At 36.8% G+C, this 18,095-nt stretch overlaps 1 protein-coding gene across 2 annotated transcripts in view; it reads right to left on the minus strand.

The window, feature by feature from the left end:
• Positions 1-17,895, minus strand: part of VIM1 (Zinc finger (C3HC4-type RING finger) family protein) — a 43,276-nt gene extending 25,381 nt beyond the window's left edge. The window contains exon 1 of one of the 2 annotated variants that reach the window (XM_089816117.1): positions 17,050-17,895. In XM_089816117.1, coding sequence (XP_089672243.1) covers positions 17,050-17,520 — 471 coding nt within the window. In that variant the 5' untranslated portion in view covers positions 17,521-17,895. The remainder of the gene's footprint in view (positions 1-17,049) is intronic. The other variant, XM_089816118.1, reaches the window with a different exon arrangement.
• Positions 17,896-18,095: the final 200 nt, after the last annotated feature.

Raw genomic sequence — 18,095 nt, forward strand, 5'->3', positions numbered from 1 at the left:
TGCATTAGGGACCATTTGTGATCAAAAAAGTCATGTCAGAATAATTAAATCCTATTTCATGGTCATGATTCCATTACAAGGACAAAACAGAATATTTCTCTGCATATCAAAAGGTCTACATATATACGACTAATCTAAATGATGGGGAACATTCCATATTGTATCACAAAAAAACTAATATGTAATACCCTACAAGAGAATGACCCCATAACAAATCCTTCAAGCAAAAGGATAGCCGTGTAACAAATCAACAATGTTTTAATAAGTGATCCGTCAGAAAAAAGTTTCTAATAAAAAAATGAACGATTTTTTTTAAATGCATGAACTTAAGTCAAAGCAGTCTATGAGGCCTATAAACAGAACACACCTTCCTACAAATAGCAGAGCGCTATAACCTTTTACAATTTGCAACCTCCTTTCCAAATCTACTCTTTTACAGTAAACTTTTATTAACAAGTTTGTTGTTTTTGTAAATTTATTTCTTTACACAGTATTTGAGTTATTCATTTTCAAAATGTCCTAATATCTGACATAGATGTTATAATATGCAATAACAAAATGTCTAGATCTACTGCTCCTGTGTAATAACAAATTTCTTTTAATCCTAATATCTAACATAGATGTTATAATATGCAATAACAAAATGTCTAGCTCTACTGCTCCTGTGTAATAACAAATTTCTTTTAATGAAAATTATTCCTTTCTTAATGGCCAATATGTAATGATAAATAGAAATGCAGAGCACATTGAGCATCCAAGCACAGGATTCTCAGTAGAGAGCATCATAGCTAAGGACCTTGTTTAAGATTGCTGATTCCTGTTTCAGTCTTTTATTTAATCAATACATAATTAATTGGAAACTTTGATACCGGTTCAAGTCGGATGTTTATCATTTGCAATATGTCATTGTTATATGATTTATGATCTTCTTGATCATGTTTAAAGTCTGCCTTCTATATTATGCATCTAAGCATTTAGCATATATTAATATTACCGAGGAAACATGTGAATGTACTGCAAAACCAAAACCATCAATTAATGCTAGTATTACATAGGGAGAAAACATTGAGACAGCAGCATGGGAGATTGGAAATGGTGCAGTTCAACTCCCCTATGTCCTATCAGACAGAAAGGGTATGCAGCCAAAGCCCAGGACAAATTATTACCTGCAAGATTGGCTTAAAAGACAAGAGAAAGAAAAAAAGAAACTCCACACACACACAACAACTGCTGTTACAGAATAACTTAGAACTCAGCAAGCACAGAGGATTCCCACAAAAGTGAAATGCCACACATATGAATCACGAACATGAATTCAAAAGCAAATTTCAAATTCTATAAAATTCCAAATCTTGTTTGCATACATCCTTTGAAGTCATTTGCTCTCTATTCCCTGGCTCCTAAGCTCACTCTCCTAATACTCAGCCTCGTGCACAATGTGGAGTCACCAAGGACCAAGCATTCCCTTTCTTCCTTCTTCTCGCAAAAAACTAACTTAGAAGATACATATTAAATATTGAAAATGTAGTACTAATATAAGCACCCAAACCAACTTGAAATTCAAAAATGGGCACCTAAGTCTAGAAAATTCTAAATTTCAAACTCTCATATTAAATGGTTTAACTACCACTGACAACTCTTATGCACTGGGTTAACTCGACATCAAATGGACATATGCTAGGATTAACACAACATATACCAACAGATTCAAAAATGGCATCCAATAGTTAAAATGTCATCACGGATGCTCTTGCATCATACCCCACAGGTACGAAAATGTTTCATGGGCATAAAGCTCATGAACATTCCTGCAATGATGGGACCTCAATCCTGAAACTCTCTGATTTTGCAACATTGACCCAAGAAGAGTCATCAGTTGCACCTTTCTTCCAACAAAATAGATACTTCCCCTACTCTTTTCCCTATGTCTTCCTTGCTATGCATGAATCAATAATCTGCTCTGTCCTAAGTTCTTTTCTCTCGTAACTTATGTCCCCATGTCAATGCATCTTGCAAATCAAGAAGTGAATCTTGTTCTCTACTTGACTCACCTTCATGGTACTCATACAAATCCTCTCCATTGAATATGGGTGAAATGTCTACCCAACTGGGAGTTCAATCTCATAAGCATTTGATGAAAACTTTTGTACAACCTTGCATGGGCCAATCTTCTTGTTTTCCAACTTGTTGTAGGTCCCCTATGGAAACCTTTCTTTGCGTAGGTGTGCCATAACTAGCTCTCCAACTTCAAGATCATGTACTCTTCTATGTTTATTAGCATCTTCCTTGTATTTCACGGTACTCTTCTCTAAAGCTCCTTTTACTTCCTTGTGAACTTCATGAATGTCTGTAAAATCTTCTACTATAACACTCCAAGTCAAATCAGCACTATATCTCAACTCATCAACTACGCTTGGGTTGTACCCATGCACCACTTGGAATGGACTCTTTCTTGTACTTTGGTTAACTGAATTATTATAAACAAATTCTGCTTGTGCCAATATCAGATCCCATTGAGTTGGTTTGTCTCCCACCAAGCATCTTAAGAGATTGCCCAAACTTCAGTTCACAAATTTTGTTTGACCATCGGTTTGAGGATGGTATGTTGGACTAAATCCCAATTGTGTTCCCATCTTCTTCCACAAAAAATGCCAAAAATGCTCGACAAATTTTGTATCTTGATCTGAAATAATACTTTTTGGCAAACCATGCACCCGAACTACCTCCTTGAAGGACAATGAAGCTATATGGGAAGCATTGCTACACTTTTGACATAGTATAGAATGAGCCAATTTGAAAATCCATCTACTACAAAAAGATAAGACTCATTACCTCTGTGTCCGAGGTAGCCCCAAAACAAAATCCATGTAATGCACTCCCATGGCCTATCTGGAATTGGTAGTGGCTAGTATAATCTAGTATTTTGTTTAACTCCTTTGGCATATTGGCATACCTGACAGCTCTGCACCATTCTTTTCACATATGCACTCATCCATGGTTAAAAGTAGCTTTTACTAGTTGTGCTAATGTCTTGTCCACCTCAACCTCCACTATGTTTTCCCCTTATCAAGTTCTCCCTCATTGAACTTATAGGAATGCATAGCCTCTTTCCTCTGAACAATAAACTTTATTGTATGAAATACTCCAACCGTGGAGTTCTATCAATGCCAATCAACTTCTTGCATGTTGCCCAAGCTTCCTTAAAATCGGCATCTTCTTCATATTACTCTCCCATATTCATTTAGCAACAAACATCTTCTACTCAACACATTTGCAACTCTATTTGATTTTCTACTTTTATCTTTCAAAATAATAGGAAATTTTTGAAGTAACTCCACCCATTTCACATGCCTTTTACTCAACTTACCTTGGCTATTGATAAATTACAATGCATGGTGATTTATGTATAACACAAAACCCTTTGGTAGCAAGTAATGCCTCCACTTCTTGAGCACTTGCACAATTGCATAGAACTCTTGATCATACACAAATTATTTTCTCTTTGCCTCATTGAGCTTCTCATTGAAGTACACTATGGACCTTCCATCTTGACTTAGACTCCCCCTACTATTGTCCCGCTAGCATCACAATCAACCTAAAATACCTTTGAAAAACAAGTAATGCTAGCACGAATTATTGCCACCTTTTCCTTCAGAATGTTGAAACTCCTTTTAGTTGTTGTCCAAACAAATTATATTTTATCTCCTCTCATTGTTTCATTTATTGGTGCACATATCCCACTAAAATTTAGAATTAACTTCCTATAGAAGCTTGACAAACCATTAAAACTCAATGCTTCAAACTTACTACTTGTTGAAGGCCAATCAACTATTGCTTTCACTTTCTCTAGGTCCTTCTTCAAACCATTCCTGGATATAACAAAGCCTAAATATACCAACTCTTCTTTCATAAAATTTTACTTCTTTAAATTCACCATCAATTTTTCTTCTTTCAGCCTTTGTAAGACAGCTCTAACATGGTGTAAATGTTCTTCTTTAGTCCTAATAAAAATCAAAATATCATCTAGATATACAATTAGAAACTTACCAAGATATTGTTTCAAAACTTCATTCATCAATCTCAAGAAAGTGCTTGGAGCAATCATCAACTTGAACGCCACCACCAACTATTCATCTAATCCATCCTTGGTCTTTAATGTGGTTTTCCATTCATCACCTTCTCTTATCCTTATTTGATGGTAACCACTCTTCAAATCTATTTTTGTGGAGTATCTAGCTCCACTCAAGCAACCCATGTGATCATCTATTTGTGGCAATGGAAATCGATACTTAATGGTTATCTTATTTATTTCTCTTGAATTGGTACACATCTGCCAACCTCCATCATTTTTTGATGCCAACATTGTTGGAACCACACAATGATTTAAGCTTTCCCTAGTCAGCCCCTTGTCAAGCAAATCTTGCACTTGTTTGTTCATTTCCTCATCCTTCCTTGGCGACATTCTATATGGTGCCTGGTTTGGCAAACTTGCACCAAGAATCAAATCCATACAATGGTTGATGGTTCTTATTGAAGGTAACCCATGAAGCAACTATTTCATCAAGATTTTAGCATACTCCTCCAATATCTCTTAGATTGCCCTCAGTATCTCATCTTCCTTCTTGGTTGTTCTAATGGTGGCTGATTTAGCAGCAATAGCAAAACAAGTTTCCTCTTTATTGCAGTCCCTCAATAAATTATTTTCCAAAGACCGAATATACTCTCGATTAATCTTCTCCTTCGCCTTCACTACCCTTTATGGGATTTAAGGGGTACTCTCTTCCATCTTTCTTGATGGTATATGTGTTCAACTAACCATCATCTTTAGCTTGTCGATCAAATTGCCACAGTCTACCCAAAAGAAGATGACACACGTCCATTGGCATTATGTCGCACATGACTTCATCTTTGTAATTCTCAATATGAAAAAGTCACCAAACATTGTTCATTCACCAACAACTTATGCCCCTTTTGCAACCACAAGACTATATGGATGAGGATGCTTGGTTCTTTACAAATTCAGCTTGCTTGCCATTTCTTCAGACACAATATTATCAGTGCTACAACTTTCCACAATGACTCTACAACATTTACCTTGCACCTTGTTTGGAACAATTTTTGTCTTTAGTCTTGTCCCAGCTTCTCCTTTCCGAGATTCTGCAAAACTCTTCACATCATCAATGATTCTCCCTCTTCAAGGTCGTCTCCACACTTTGGTGGATTCTTCCCTTCACTTTGAACTTCCACCACATCACTCGACCTCCTTTCCTTTTCCTCCATCATATTGAATTCATGGGCACTCAAATGTTTGATGCCCTATTTCCACACATTGGTAATAAGTACTGTTGAAACTCATTCCTCCACTTCTTCCAAAGGATCCCTTACCACAAGAATAACCCTATTTTCCTTTACGGAAGCCTCCTCTTCCCCTTCCTTCTTGCATAATTGCACTTCAAGTGCCTGGTACATCTTGTTTGCTAGTGGAGCCTCTATCATTGTTGGGTTGTCCTCTTCCATGTGAAAATTTGTCTCTTCCTCGTGAATTACTTCGTTGCTTCCTATTGAGCTTCTCCCCAACCTTCAAGGCAAAATGATATGCCTCTTCCACGTTGTGCACATTAACCATACTTATTCATCTTAGATTGATATGTGTAATCCATTTGAATAACAAGAAACTTGCTCTGCATCCTCTTCATGACCAGCTCTTATATTTAATCGATAACACTCTTCAATGTACTCCTCCATGTTGCTCTCTCTCTCTTTGCTTCAAATTTTGCATCTTCTTGAATAGATTGATCTGATAGTTTTGTGGCAGGAATTTGGACTTAGGCTTTGTTACCATTCAATCCCATGACTGATTCTTATATGTTAGCCTCTGTTGCCTATCCATTTGCACATGTTCCCACCATAGGAATACATGGCCCTTCAGCTTAGTGTGGGCATATTTAACCCTCTGCTCTTCTTCAATGTTCTCAAACTCAATATTTTATCTATCTCACTAATCCAACCCAATAATTCATCAACGTTCAATCCCCCTTTGTAAGTTGGACGATCAAGTCGAGGCTTAGTGCTTGCTTTAGTAAGAGCTCTAATGATTATATCCTCTTCAGGATCTACTTTGGGTTTATGTGACCCTTCGCCTCTCTCAATGGCTTGTTCTTCCTCATTGTCACTAATGCCCTCTAGGTACACTCCTCTTCTTTGAGCTACTCCATGGCTTCCATTCGTGCCATAAGACCCCTAACCACCTCTACATGTCCAAGCTTATCATCTCTTGTCCTTCTTCAAACCCATCCTCTTTGGGCCATGTTTCTTGTTGGTCTTCTTCTCAACATAATAACCCACAACTCTGATACCACTTGGTGCAATTCAACTCCCTAGTGTCCTATCAAACAGAGAGGGGTTGCAATCAAAGCCCAAGACAAACTATTACCTACAAGATTAACTTAAAAGATAAGAGAAAGAAAAAGAAAAACTCCACACACACAACTGTTATTACATAATAACTAAGAATTCAATAAGCACAGAGGGGTAACACAAAAACAAAATGCCACATATTTAACACCAACACAAATTCAAAAGCAAATCTCAAATCTTATTAAAAAGAAGATTTACTCTCTATTCCCTGGCTCCTAAGATCTTATTGAAAGCAAATGTATCTCTTCTTATCCAATATACACACATAAAAAGAAGATGAAGCAAATGAAGAATCTTCTAAAAGTACTCTAGACTCTAAAAAAGTACTTGGAGATGATTCTCAAAATGTATTATGGTTAGTTCAATTGTTGATAGGTGATTGATAAGCTTTCTTTAATTGTTATATTGTGTATATTACTTCATTGATCATTTGCTATTGGATTTGTATAAAGCATTTTTTGAATTGTTTTCTACAAATACAACATCCAAAAACATTTAGAGTTTTTGCATCCACGCTTTATTGCACATTCCCTATAGTGCATTCCTATAGTCACCACCATATTACATATCCATCACTTCGACATCATTAATAATTACATATCCACTTTTGCAAGTATAGATCCATGCACTGTAATACATGCATCCATAGTGACATCCATATGTTGTTTAACACTTCCATTGTCATTACATATTTCATTGAACAACCAAACTCGACATTGCAATTATCAGAATAATCAATAATCACCGCAATTAGTATTGCACTGATTTATGACATGAATATATCCATTGACTAAGTCCAATCAAGTGGCTAAGTCATTTTAATAATCAATTGCAAGGATTGTGTTACAAGCAATGAAACCCAAGGATGCGTAACCGGCCCAAAACCCAAGAGTACCTAGTACAAACACAAGTACTTGGCGCACCCAAGCACCCCCACCACTGCCCAAGCGTTGCCTCATCACTTGGCAACTTGGGTGCTTGAGGACATCAGGGGTACTTTGTTGCCTCATCCACTCTATTAAGAGGAACGAACTTATCTCGAATTGGGTGCTTGTGTTCTTGGATTTCTATTTGAATCTTGATTTATAAATGTTACTATTAGGTATGTACTATCTTACTATGTTGAATGTTCAATGGTTTTGGTTTGTGTTGCTTTGCTATGTGCAAGTATTTCGACTTGGTATGTTATACTGAACAACATTTCATAGTTAACCTTTCATGTTTTATATGTATAGTATGCAAGACATTTCATAGTTAACCTTTCATGTTTTATATGGATAGTATGCAAGAGCCCCCCCCCAACCCCTAGCCCCCTTACTACCATCCCCAAATTCAGGCCCTTTTTTCCACATCCCAAAAACTTGTCTCAACACCCCCCACGCCAATGTTACACTGGTTACAAGTAAAAAACAATTATGATGTTAACAAATCATAATCAAAAAGGCACCATCAAACAAGTATAATGAAATAACATATCTCATCCTTATTAAGTTTCATTAACAATTGTAAGTGAATAAATGTAATCAATTCACACTCTTAAGCATTGTCGAAGACATTTTTTCTTCATATTTATATTCATTATTGAAATTTGCTCATATCTAGCAACAATTGTATAGGCTTCTCATAGGTTGCAAATAAAAATTGCCTAGTCAAAGACAACATCATTTGGAAGCTTATATAGTAAACATCAGACACAACATTTGCAAAAGAATAACCTTTACCCACATATCCAAATAAAAATGGGAAGTGATATACATGGATTTTATCTCTAGACTTCTGAAAGCACAAGGGAAGGATTGCATTTTCAAAGTAATAGGTTGTTTAACAAAATATGTACACATCTTTGCGATCACTACTAAAGTCAATACCCCCCAAGTGGCCCAATTATTCTCCAAAGAAGTGTTTAGACTAACGAACCAAGACCACAAGTTTATGGGCATCTTTTGGACAGAATTATTTAAGTTAGCTAGTACTAAATTAACTTCAAGCACAAGTTATCATCCACAAACAGACAAACAAACCAAGATAAAGAACAAATGGATAGAGAGATACCTATTACGAAGTAATTGGTAAAATACCTGCTTCTTATTAAAAGAGGTCAAGAGGTCTATATATACAAAAGAATGGAGCAATGTTTCCTTAAGAAACGATAGTAAAGAATAAAAGCTTTCTATTCTAGCTAAAAGAAAACTAACAGTTATCTACAACTAACTAAATATTAGAAACAATCTAATATTTACAATAGATTACAAACAAATAACCATTAACTAATAAAAAAAGCTTTTCTATTATCATAATACCCTCCCTTAATGGTTAATCTATCTACAACACCAAGTTATCCTCTGAATTTGAGGAACTTATCAAGACCAAGAGGCTTGGTGAAAATGGTTGCAGTCTAATCCGAAGTGGGAACATACTACAAGTCCATTGTCTTCAACCAATTGTCGTATGTAATAACAATGAACATCCACATGCTTGGTTCATTCATCGAAAACAAGATTTCATGCTAACTTGATAACGCCTTTGTTATCAAGAAACAAAGTGGTCGGTCCTACTAGTGACATATGCATATCCCCAACCATCCAACGAAGCCAAACAACTTCACAACCTACCTTAATTGTTCCTCTATATTCAACCTTGGTGGAGGAGAGAGAAATTGCATATTGCTTCTTGTTGCTCCAAGTGATGGCACCGGATCCCAAATTGAACACATATCTGAAAATTGACTTTTTATTGTCAAAAGAGCCTGCCCAATCTGAATCTGTGAACCCACTGAGTTTAGGATTAAAACTTCAAGAAAAAATAAGTCCATAATTTGAAGTACCCTTCACATAACGAAGCACATGCTTTGCTGCCATCCAATGATCAGCCTTGGGAGTTGTCATAAAGCATGAGATTTGACTAACTGTGAAGCTAATCTCAAGCCTAGCAGCAAAGAGATAGATGAGGTTTCCTACCATTTGCATGTATGTAGTATCAAACGGGAGAAGAATTAGACTTTGCAAATGAGACCTTTCTCCATTGGTGTAGATGGAATATTGCAGTCTTCCGTACAAAATTTGTCTAACAAAGCCCTAGCATATTTGGTCTGCGAGTTGAATATACTAGAAGTTGTTGCCAAACCTCAACACCTAGGCAATAATGCATAAGCCCAAGGTCAATCATATCAAAAGACTGGCATAAATTTTGCTTGATTCCCTAAATCAAAGATGTCAAACTGCCAATGAATCATCCACATAAATAACCAAAAGGATGATGTCATTGTCAGTAGTCTTGATGTAAAAATTGAAGTCTAAAGAACTCCTCTTGAAGCCTCAATCACTGAGGTACTTATCAATTTTTATGTACCATGCCCAAGGGGCTTGCTTCAAGCCATAGAGAGATTTCATCAATCTAAGAACCTAATGGTCTTTACCAACAACCTTGAAACCAAGAGGTTGCATCATGTAGACCTCTTCGTGGAGATCACCATTCTGAAAAGCACTCTTGACATCTATCTAATGGACCTTCCAACCAAACTATATTGCCATGACTAGGACTAATCTGATTGCACTCATCTTTGCAATAGAAACAAAGGTCTCCCCATAATCAATGCCCTGACGATGAGAAAAGCCCTTTGCAACTAAATGAGCTTTGTATTTCTCCAAAGTACTATCAGATTTGTATTTGATTTTGTAAACTCATTTGCAGCCAATAAGTTTCTTCTCTATTGGAAAATCAAAAAAGACCCAAGTGTTATTCTTCAACAAGCTCTAGTGTTCACATGTCATCGTGTTTTCCCACTCTGGAATTCCTTTAACCTGCAAAATATGTTTGAAGTTCAAACACACTATGAATGTTGGCCATGAGAGCAAAGTTAACATTCCATAAGTTTGCTCTTTTTCTAAGCAGTTCTCCCATCAATGACCTCATAATCACGAAGATCAGCAAGCATCTTAGCCCAACACTTAGGTCTGAGAGGAGAATGACCAACATTAGTATCAAGAGATGCTCGATGATCAGGTTTGTTGTCAAAAGAATTTGGATCAAACTAAGGTGAAGCATGTACAAATCGAGGTGATCTTGCAAGAGAAGCTGGAGGAGTCTGTACAGGGATCACTTGTATAACTAGAGTTGCAGGAGCTATTGGAGCCCTCTCATCAAGTGGACCTAATGGAAGCCTAACTCCCAAATCATGAGCCTTCACAGGTTGGTCTATTGGATCAAAAACAAGAGAAACAAGCATGAATGGTCCTTGTTGCTCATCAAAGACTACATCACAACTGTACAAGAGACGAGATGTCCCAATGTCAATCAAGTTGTAGGCTTTGTGAAGACTATTGTATCCAACAAGCATGAGTTTATGACTCTTGGCATCCAACTTAGCGCATGACACATCAAGGATCCAAACAAAAGCAAGGGAGCCAAAAACCTTCAAGTGATTGATTTTGGGCTTGAAACCTAACCAAGCCTCTTCCAAAGTTTTACTTTTGACCACCACTATGGGTGACCGGTTCAAAAGATAAATTGCAGTGTTAACTGCTTTTGTCCAGAACTGCATCGAAACATGTCTTTATTTGAGCATGGATCAAGCCATCTCAGTGATTGTTCTGTTCCGACGTTCAACTACATTGCTCTGTTATGGTGTGTTGGGCGTAGTTAACTCGTGTTTGATGTCATGAGCATCCAAGAAGCTAGAGAATTGATTAGAAGAAAATACCCCCCATTGTCTATCTTAACAATAATAATAGATTTCCCAAACTCTTTTTCAACTAAAGGTTTAAACTTCTAAAATACATGAAATGCATCTATTTTCTTTTTAAGAAAATAAGCCCACATTTTTCTTAAAAAATCACAACAAACAACAAAAAATACATGGAACCAAGAACAGAAGGAGTAGCCATGAGACCGTTAATATTGGCATAACAAGTTGAAGTACTTGAGAAGATTGCCATGAATTGCCACTAGTGAAAGGTGTGCAATGTTGTTTCCCAGCCTGGCATGCATCACAAACTCCAAGCTGCTAAGTCTAAATCTCTGGCAAACCGAGGACAAGCTCTTCTCAAGCAAGCTGAGAGAGATATCGCACATTTAAGTGCCCATACTACTAATGCCAAAGTGTACTAATAGAAGACCAAGCAGCAGCCATAGCTATGTCCCTAGAATCACCAAAATCAATAAGGCAGAAAAGACCATGATCCTCAAAACCCATTGCAACAATAGACTAAATCGCCCGAACAGTGATGGTACACTAATGTGAACTGAAGGTGACATCCAAGTGTGGAGAATGTCACAATAATTGATTGAGTGAGCGTAGGTTAGTTCCATTCCTAGAACGTAATACACATCAAGTAAAATAAGATTCCTCCTAGCAAACTAAATCTAAATGTTGCCCTTACCGACAACTATGTACTCTTCTCCACCACCAAAAATAACAGAATCTAAGTAAGGCTAGTAGTTAGTAAACCAGTCTCTGCAGTGCGTGAAATGACAAGAGGCACCTAAATCAATGTACCAGGCAAAAAACTTCACATGATCTACAAGTCTTTGAGTCGTGAAGGCATAAAAGGCATATTTTGTCTACTTAGTGTGCTCTGCACTGTTCACATTGAGTTGTGAACTTGAGTCCTTAGATTGGGTAGTTAAGCATTTCCGACATCCAACCTTCATGTGACCAAATTTCAACAATAGTTGCATTGAATATTCTTCCGAGAGCCTTCTGAGGCTGGAGCAAAGGACTTCTGCAAAGAAGATTGTTGAGACTTGCCTTTATCCTTCTGAAAGGATTTAGCAGCAAAGGCTTGCTTTGTGGAGGTGGAGTTGGAACTACTATCGAACTATTGTTACCACCGATCTTGCTGAAGCAGAAGTGTGCAGAGATTGGTGAACTTCAGATCAACACTAGAAGACATGATTTTGAGAGTCTCAATAAAATGCTCATAGGACTTTGGTAAACTTCAGAGAGTGATAACCACAATATCCTCTTCCTCCATCTTGCGACCAATGGCAAGCAATTAATCACAAATTTCCTGAATCCCATTCAGGTGAGTCTAGAGCAAGGTTCATTCATCCATGATGATAGAAAACAAAGTGCTCTTCAAGAAGAAAGCTTTGCTTTTGTCAAAAGTCTCATGAAGACTTGAGATGTGCCCATATCTTGGCAGCGATCTTGTTGAATGGAATCTGAGAGAGTTGATCATCAACACTGCCTCTTGATTATTCAGATCCCATGTATCCTGATCAATACCAGGGGTAGCCAAATGTTGTGTAACACGCCAAAACAATTTGATCTATATTTCGATATTCAAAAATTACTATTATCTGGTGCTTCCAATTGCCATAATTCTGCCCATTGAATTTTTTCTTGCTCTCGAGCAGAATATTAGTCAATGATGTCATAGCATGTTTTTCAATGAAAAAGTGTGAAAATCTATGAAGGCATGTTCTTCAAGGCAAAAAACAAAAAATCCAAAAAAATTGAAGGGGTACCCAGAAGAGAGCTCAGAAAACCCAAAAAGAATATGTTTGTTAATTTTCGAATCCCACTGGCTCAAAAATAGGGCATGAAAATGGAGGCACTCAAAAAAATCATATGACAACCCAATTGAACTCTTGAAAAACCCACCAAGAATCTCTTATCAAAAGGAAAAAAATAAATTCAAACTCATAATTTAGGGTTTCAAGCAAAACCCTACCTGACGGCCATTAGAGGTTAGATTTGTAGAAGAATGGCAATTTGCAGGGGAAGGAAGGCCAATTTTCCACAAAGAGTGCCTTGTATGCAAAGACGATTATGGAGGTCAGAGGATGAACTCAAAGTACAGCACAAATTTGCAATCACAGGTGCATGAATGAGGCATAGCCCTCTACAAAAAGATGTCACTAAAAAACAACCTTTTTTGTGGGTAGAAGCAGTGATTTTTTATCGCAAACCATTGAAGGCTAGATTTGCAAAAAAAACTCACAATTTTGAGTGGGTAAATGTGTAGAACGTATGCCTAAAAAACCTTAGCAATTTTGCCTAAACCTTAGCAAATAAATACAATCATCGTTTGAATTTGCCTACAAAAATATCAGTTACGATTTGCAAAAACTTAAACAAAAAACCAATCATGATTTTTGCAAAGATTGGTCTCCAAAAAAAAAGCCCTAGGCAAACCTAGGTGTTTTTGAAGCAAGTAAATCAAGAAAAATAATTTCGAGAATAAAGATCTAAAAATTTCAATAAGAAATTTGTATTTTCAAAAAAAAAAAAAAAAAAACCATACTATAATACTATATTACAAAGTAATTGGTAAAATACTTGCTTGTTATTAACAAAGACCAAGAGTTCTATACATACAAAAGAACGGAACGATGTTTCCTTAGGAAATGATCGTAAAGAATAGAAACTTTCAATTCTAGCTAAAAGAAAACTAATAGTTATCTACAACTAACTAAATATTAGAAACAATCTAATATTTACAATAGATTACAAACAACTAACCATTAACTAATAATAGAAGCTTTTCTATTATCGTAATACAACCTTTGCAAGGAACAGAGATATTAAGAAGTATCTTAAAATGGCAATATTTTCTTGATGAAAATGTTATATGGTAGAATGAAAACATTCTCCAACACCCTGATCTCAAGTTGCTCATGGAAAGACAACTTTAAGGAGTGGTAATTGCAATATCCCCTATATTACATTCCTATCATCACTGTCATATTCCATATCTAGCATGCAACTTTAAGAGGGCGTGATTGCAATATGCCCTACATTGCATTCCTATCATCACCATCATGTTCCATATCCGGTAGGCAACTTTAGGGGGCGTGATTGCAATATCCCCTACATTGCATTCCTATCATCACCATCATATTCCATATCGATCACTTCATGCATAATTACATATCCACATTTATGTATTCGTAAAAATGTACCATAATGCATGCATCCATATGTCATCTTGTATACTTAGTGCAGATCAGATGAGAATTCCATTGTCATTACATATTTTATTCATTAGTCATAATCAACCTTCAATTACTAGACTAATCAAAAATTACCATAGTTGGTATCGCACTCATTTGTGACATGAATATATCCACTAGCTAGTCCGGTCAAGCAGCTAAAACTCATTTGGACTATCAATTGCAAGGAATGTGTTAGAAGCAACATATAATTATGATGTTAACAAATCGTAGTCAAAAAGGCACCATCACAAAAATTATGAACCAGCAGATCGCATCTTTATGTTGTTTCATTGGCAAATGGAAACATATTGACATGATTGGTTCATTCTCAAGCATCATCAAAGACATCTTATTTTTATATTTACATTCGCTATTAAAAAAATTTCTCACTTGAAGCAACCAGTGTATAGGCCTCTTACAGGTTGCAAGTGTAAATTGGCCAATTAGATACAACACCATTGGCAGACTTATGTAGTATATCAGATGCAACATTTTATATCTTATTGCATGGGTTTAAAAGTAATATTGAAACGCAACAAGTATACAATGGAGGCAATAACTGCATATTTTTAAAGAATATATCAGACACAACATCTTCAGATAAGTGATCAAATTGCTTATGAACAATTTGCAGAGATTCTACCTTATAATTAGAATGAGAGATTGGATACACAAAAGGTTCACTACAATGTCATATAATTGTAGTTTTACAAGTACTCGTACCTATACTCCTGGGATATGTACACATACAAAATATTGGATACACATATTTAAGTATCCAATATTCAATGGAGAACATCATATCTAGAGACCTTGACTAAGGTTTTTGATTTTTGTTTACATATCAGCTTCTTGTTTATCAAGCTTAATTCAATATATAATCAGTTTAATTCAGAAATTTATTATTGCAATATGTTATTATTACATGACTTATGATCTTCTTGTCCATGCTTAAAGTTTATCTTTTCATTTATACATCTAAACGTTATAGATATATTATTATTACAAACATATTGCAAATCTGAAACAATACATCATATCTGCAAACTTCATCGTTGTCTTATTTTTAAAAAAATATTATCATGACTCAATTTTTCAGGTTTCCTATGTAAAATATTGATGATATTTAAGAAAGTTGACATAACCAAGTACTTCCATCCCTTCTTTTCAAAATTGGTTGCACCCATACCTGAAGTACTCGTCCCCGAACAACCCAGCTATTAAGGAGCTTCAATAAGTTCCACAAGCATTATTGGGGTCTAGGGCTAAAGAGAAAGAGAAGACAGAATATTGAAGAGTTCAATCTTTCACATAATCATCATTAAAAAACATATAAAGGGTACAATATTTCTTCAAAGGCGAAAATTCTTATTTCTCAATTGACAATTAGCTCTCATAATCTTTGCTGTAAAACTTAATCTTTGCTGTAAAACTAGACATTAGAAAAGAGCAACAAAAATATGAGAAACAAAGTGTATTTATTCACTTCCAGGAAAGTGAAAATAAAAATTAAAAACTAACAGCATAAAAAAAATTGCAAATATCTTAACAACTAACGAATTGATTTATTTGAAAAAGTGATTTCAAAGCTATTGAAAGTATTCATCGTCAATTTGCATAAAAAAGGAAATGAAGAAAATCTGTTTATAAGCCAATCTGTCCTATTGACTGTCTCTAGCCACTTCAATATTTAAATAATATATTTCCATTTGGCTCTGAATAAAAAAAAATGTTATGCTTGAGTTTGAACTGGACAAGATTAATTTTAACTGCACTTGTGGGGGTCACATTACCTCGCCCAAAATTTATGAACGAATGGTGAGAATGAAAAGATTTCCCTGGCCAGGGATAGATAGCAGATGGATAGACAGATAGTTTACGGCTGTGAAGGCCTACACCGTAGCACGGATGAATCAGAATCGTTCAATTGTTTCGCTCAGAACATTTTTTTTAAATAGCTCGAGGTGGTGGAAGCATGGGTCTAGTTGCCTTGTAATTGGCCCTAGGGAACAGGTAGACGGGCGGCTAGGGAAAAAACTTTAATCAGCATCTCAACTGTCTTGTATATTTCGGTTAAAGAGACATATTTAGAGGACTAGCCGCATTTGTTGAAGTAGTTGATTAAGCATTAGACTCAGAAGATTAAGTACAAGAACCAGTGAATGACCAAGACTATTTATTCACCACCTGCGGAGACGGGAGATCCAATTCTATAAGGACGAACAGTAGGAGTGGACCCAGGCTCGATCCGTTGAGCACAGGTCTACGATAGATAGTAGCCCTCTATGCACTCCTACGTAGATTGGCGGGGTCGTGCATCATCCATTAGTAGGTATATATCGTATTGGACTCGTGGGATGGGAGTTCAACATTCCAACCTCAAAACCAAATTAAAATAACAGTCTAAAAAACGGCCTCAAAGAAGGTGAAATCAGGATACTGCATTGCTGAACAGCAGCTAGAGCCACGAGTTCCATTACAATTCTACAGCGTAGCACAGGTTGGGGGCCGGTGATGAAGTAGCAACACATCAACAAACTTTAAATCTAAGGCCTCTGCAACGAGGCAACGCTGTGTTGTTATTTTTCGTGTATTTCAAACAGTAAAACCTCAGTGCAATACTACTGTGTCAACAATACTTTGTACATTTGTTCTTCAAAATGAGACAGAGACGAGAACTAGAATCACACTCACAGTGACAGGTCGTTCGGGAAGCTGCATACAGAAAATGCAATTGAGGCTCTCATCAAATAGCTCGAGCAATTCATTTCTCCTGGGCCTGGAAACCTTGACCTCCTCTTGCCCGTCTTTGTTGCCTTCCTTCGTCTTGTCCTTACCCTGTCCTCTGGCCATAAGGGCCTGTCTTTTTTTCGCCTTTTCATCTTCACTGAGATTTGGGTCGGCCTGTATTGCTCTGATCTGGCTAATCAAATCATCCCCATCAGAAGAAGATTTAACGCCACAGGGACGCTGTTGGTCTTCCTGATTGGTGATGGAACAGTCGGGGCAGAACCAATCCCCAGCAGGAACAGCCGTCAAAGGGGGATTCAAGCACTGCATATGCCATGGGCTCGTGCAGCTATTGCACAGCAGCACGTCGCAATCCGGCGGAACCACCGTGCACACCATGCAAACTCCATCTCCATCACACGGCAAGTCCGCCATTAAAACAACCCAAAGCGTAAAAATACCCAAGAGGGTCTCAGAAAAAAAGAGTCAAAACAGAGCGAAATGGGCAAAGTACCTACACCATCCCTGCCCTAAATTTCACACGGCATTTGCAAGTGAAACAGAGGACTGGTGACAGTCTTCTGTTATTTGTATTCAAATCAATGTTTTGCAATCCCTGTTCGTGGGATGGCACAGGCCCCAGACCCCTCCTCTTCAGCCACTCGCAATAAATGTTCAATTATATAATAATTGTTGGCGTTGATTGCCCTGAAATAAATAAATAAATAGTTTGCCCCTTTCGCTTTTGGGTCTTTGGCCTGCTCTCTCAGACTTCCTTTCCAATCCAAATCAAATGTATTATCGTTTTCTATTATTTTATTGTGTGGATTTCTTTTTATATTGTTGTTGAGATGCATAAAATGCCCGCCATTTTCTCCGTTTCGAATTTTTAAAGGGTTGATTTAGGTCTCGCTTTCAACGGCTACGATTCGCCCAGAGCCTCCCTTTCGACGGCGCCGATGGCGGGAAAATTTTCGTTCTTTAAGTAGGAGAGCGGGACCCGCCGGGGT

The sequence above is a fragment of the Cupressus sempervirens genome, chromosome 1, assembly GCF_028749045.1.
Source record: "Cupressus sempervirens isolate cs-2001-9-10 chromosome 1, ASM2874904v1, whole genome shotgun sequence".
In the NCBI taxonomy this organism is placed as follows: domain Eukaryota; kingdom Viridiplantae; phylum Streptophyta; class Pinopsida; order Cupressales; family Cupressaceae; genus Cupressus; species Cupressus sempervirens.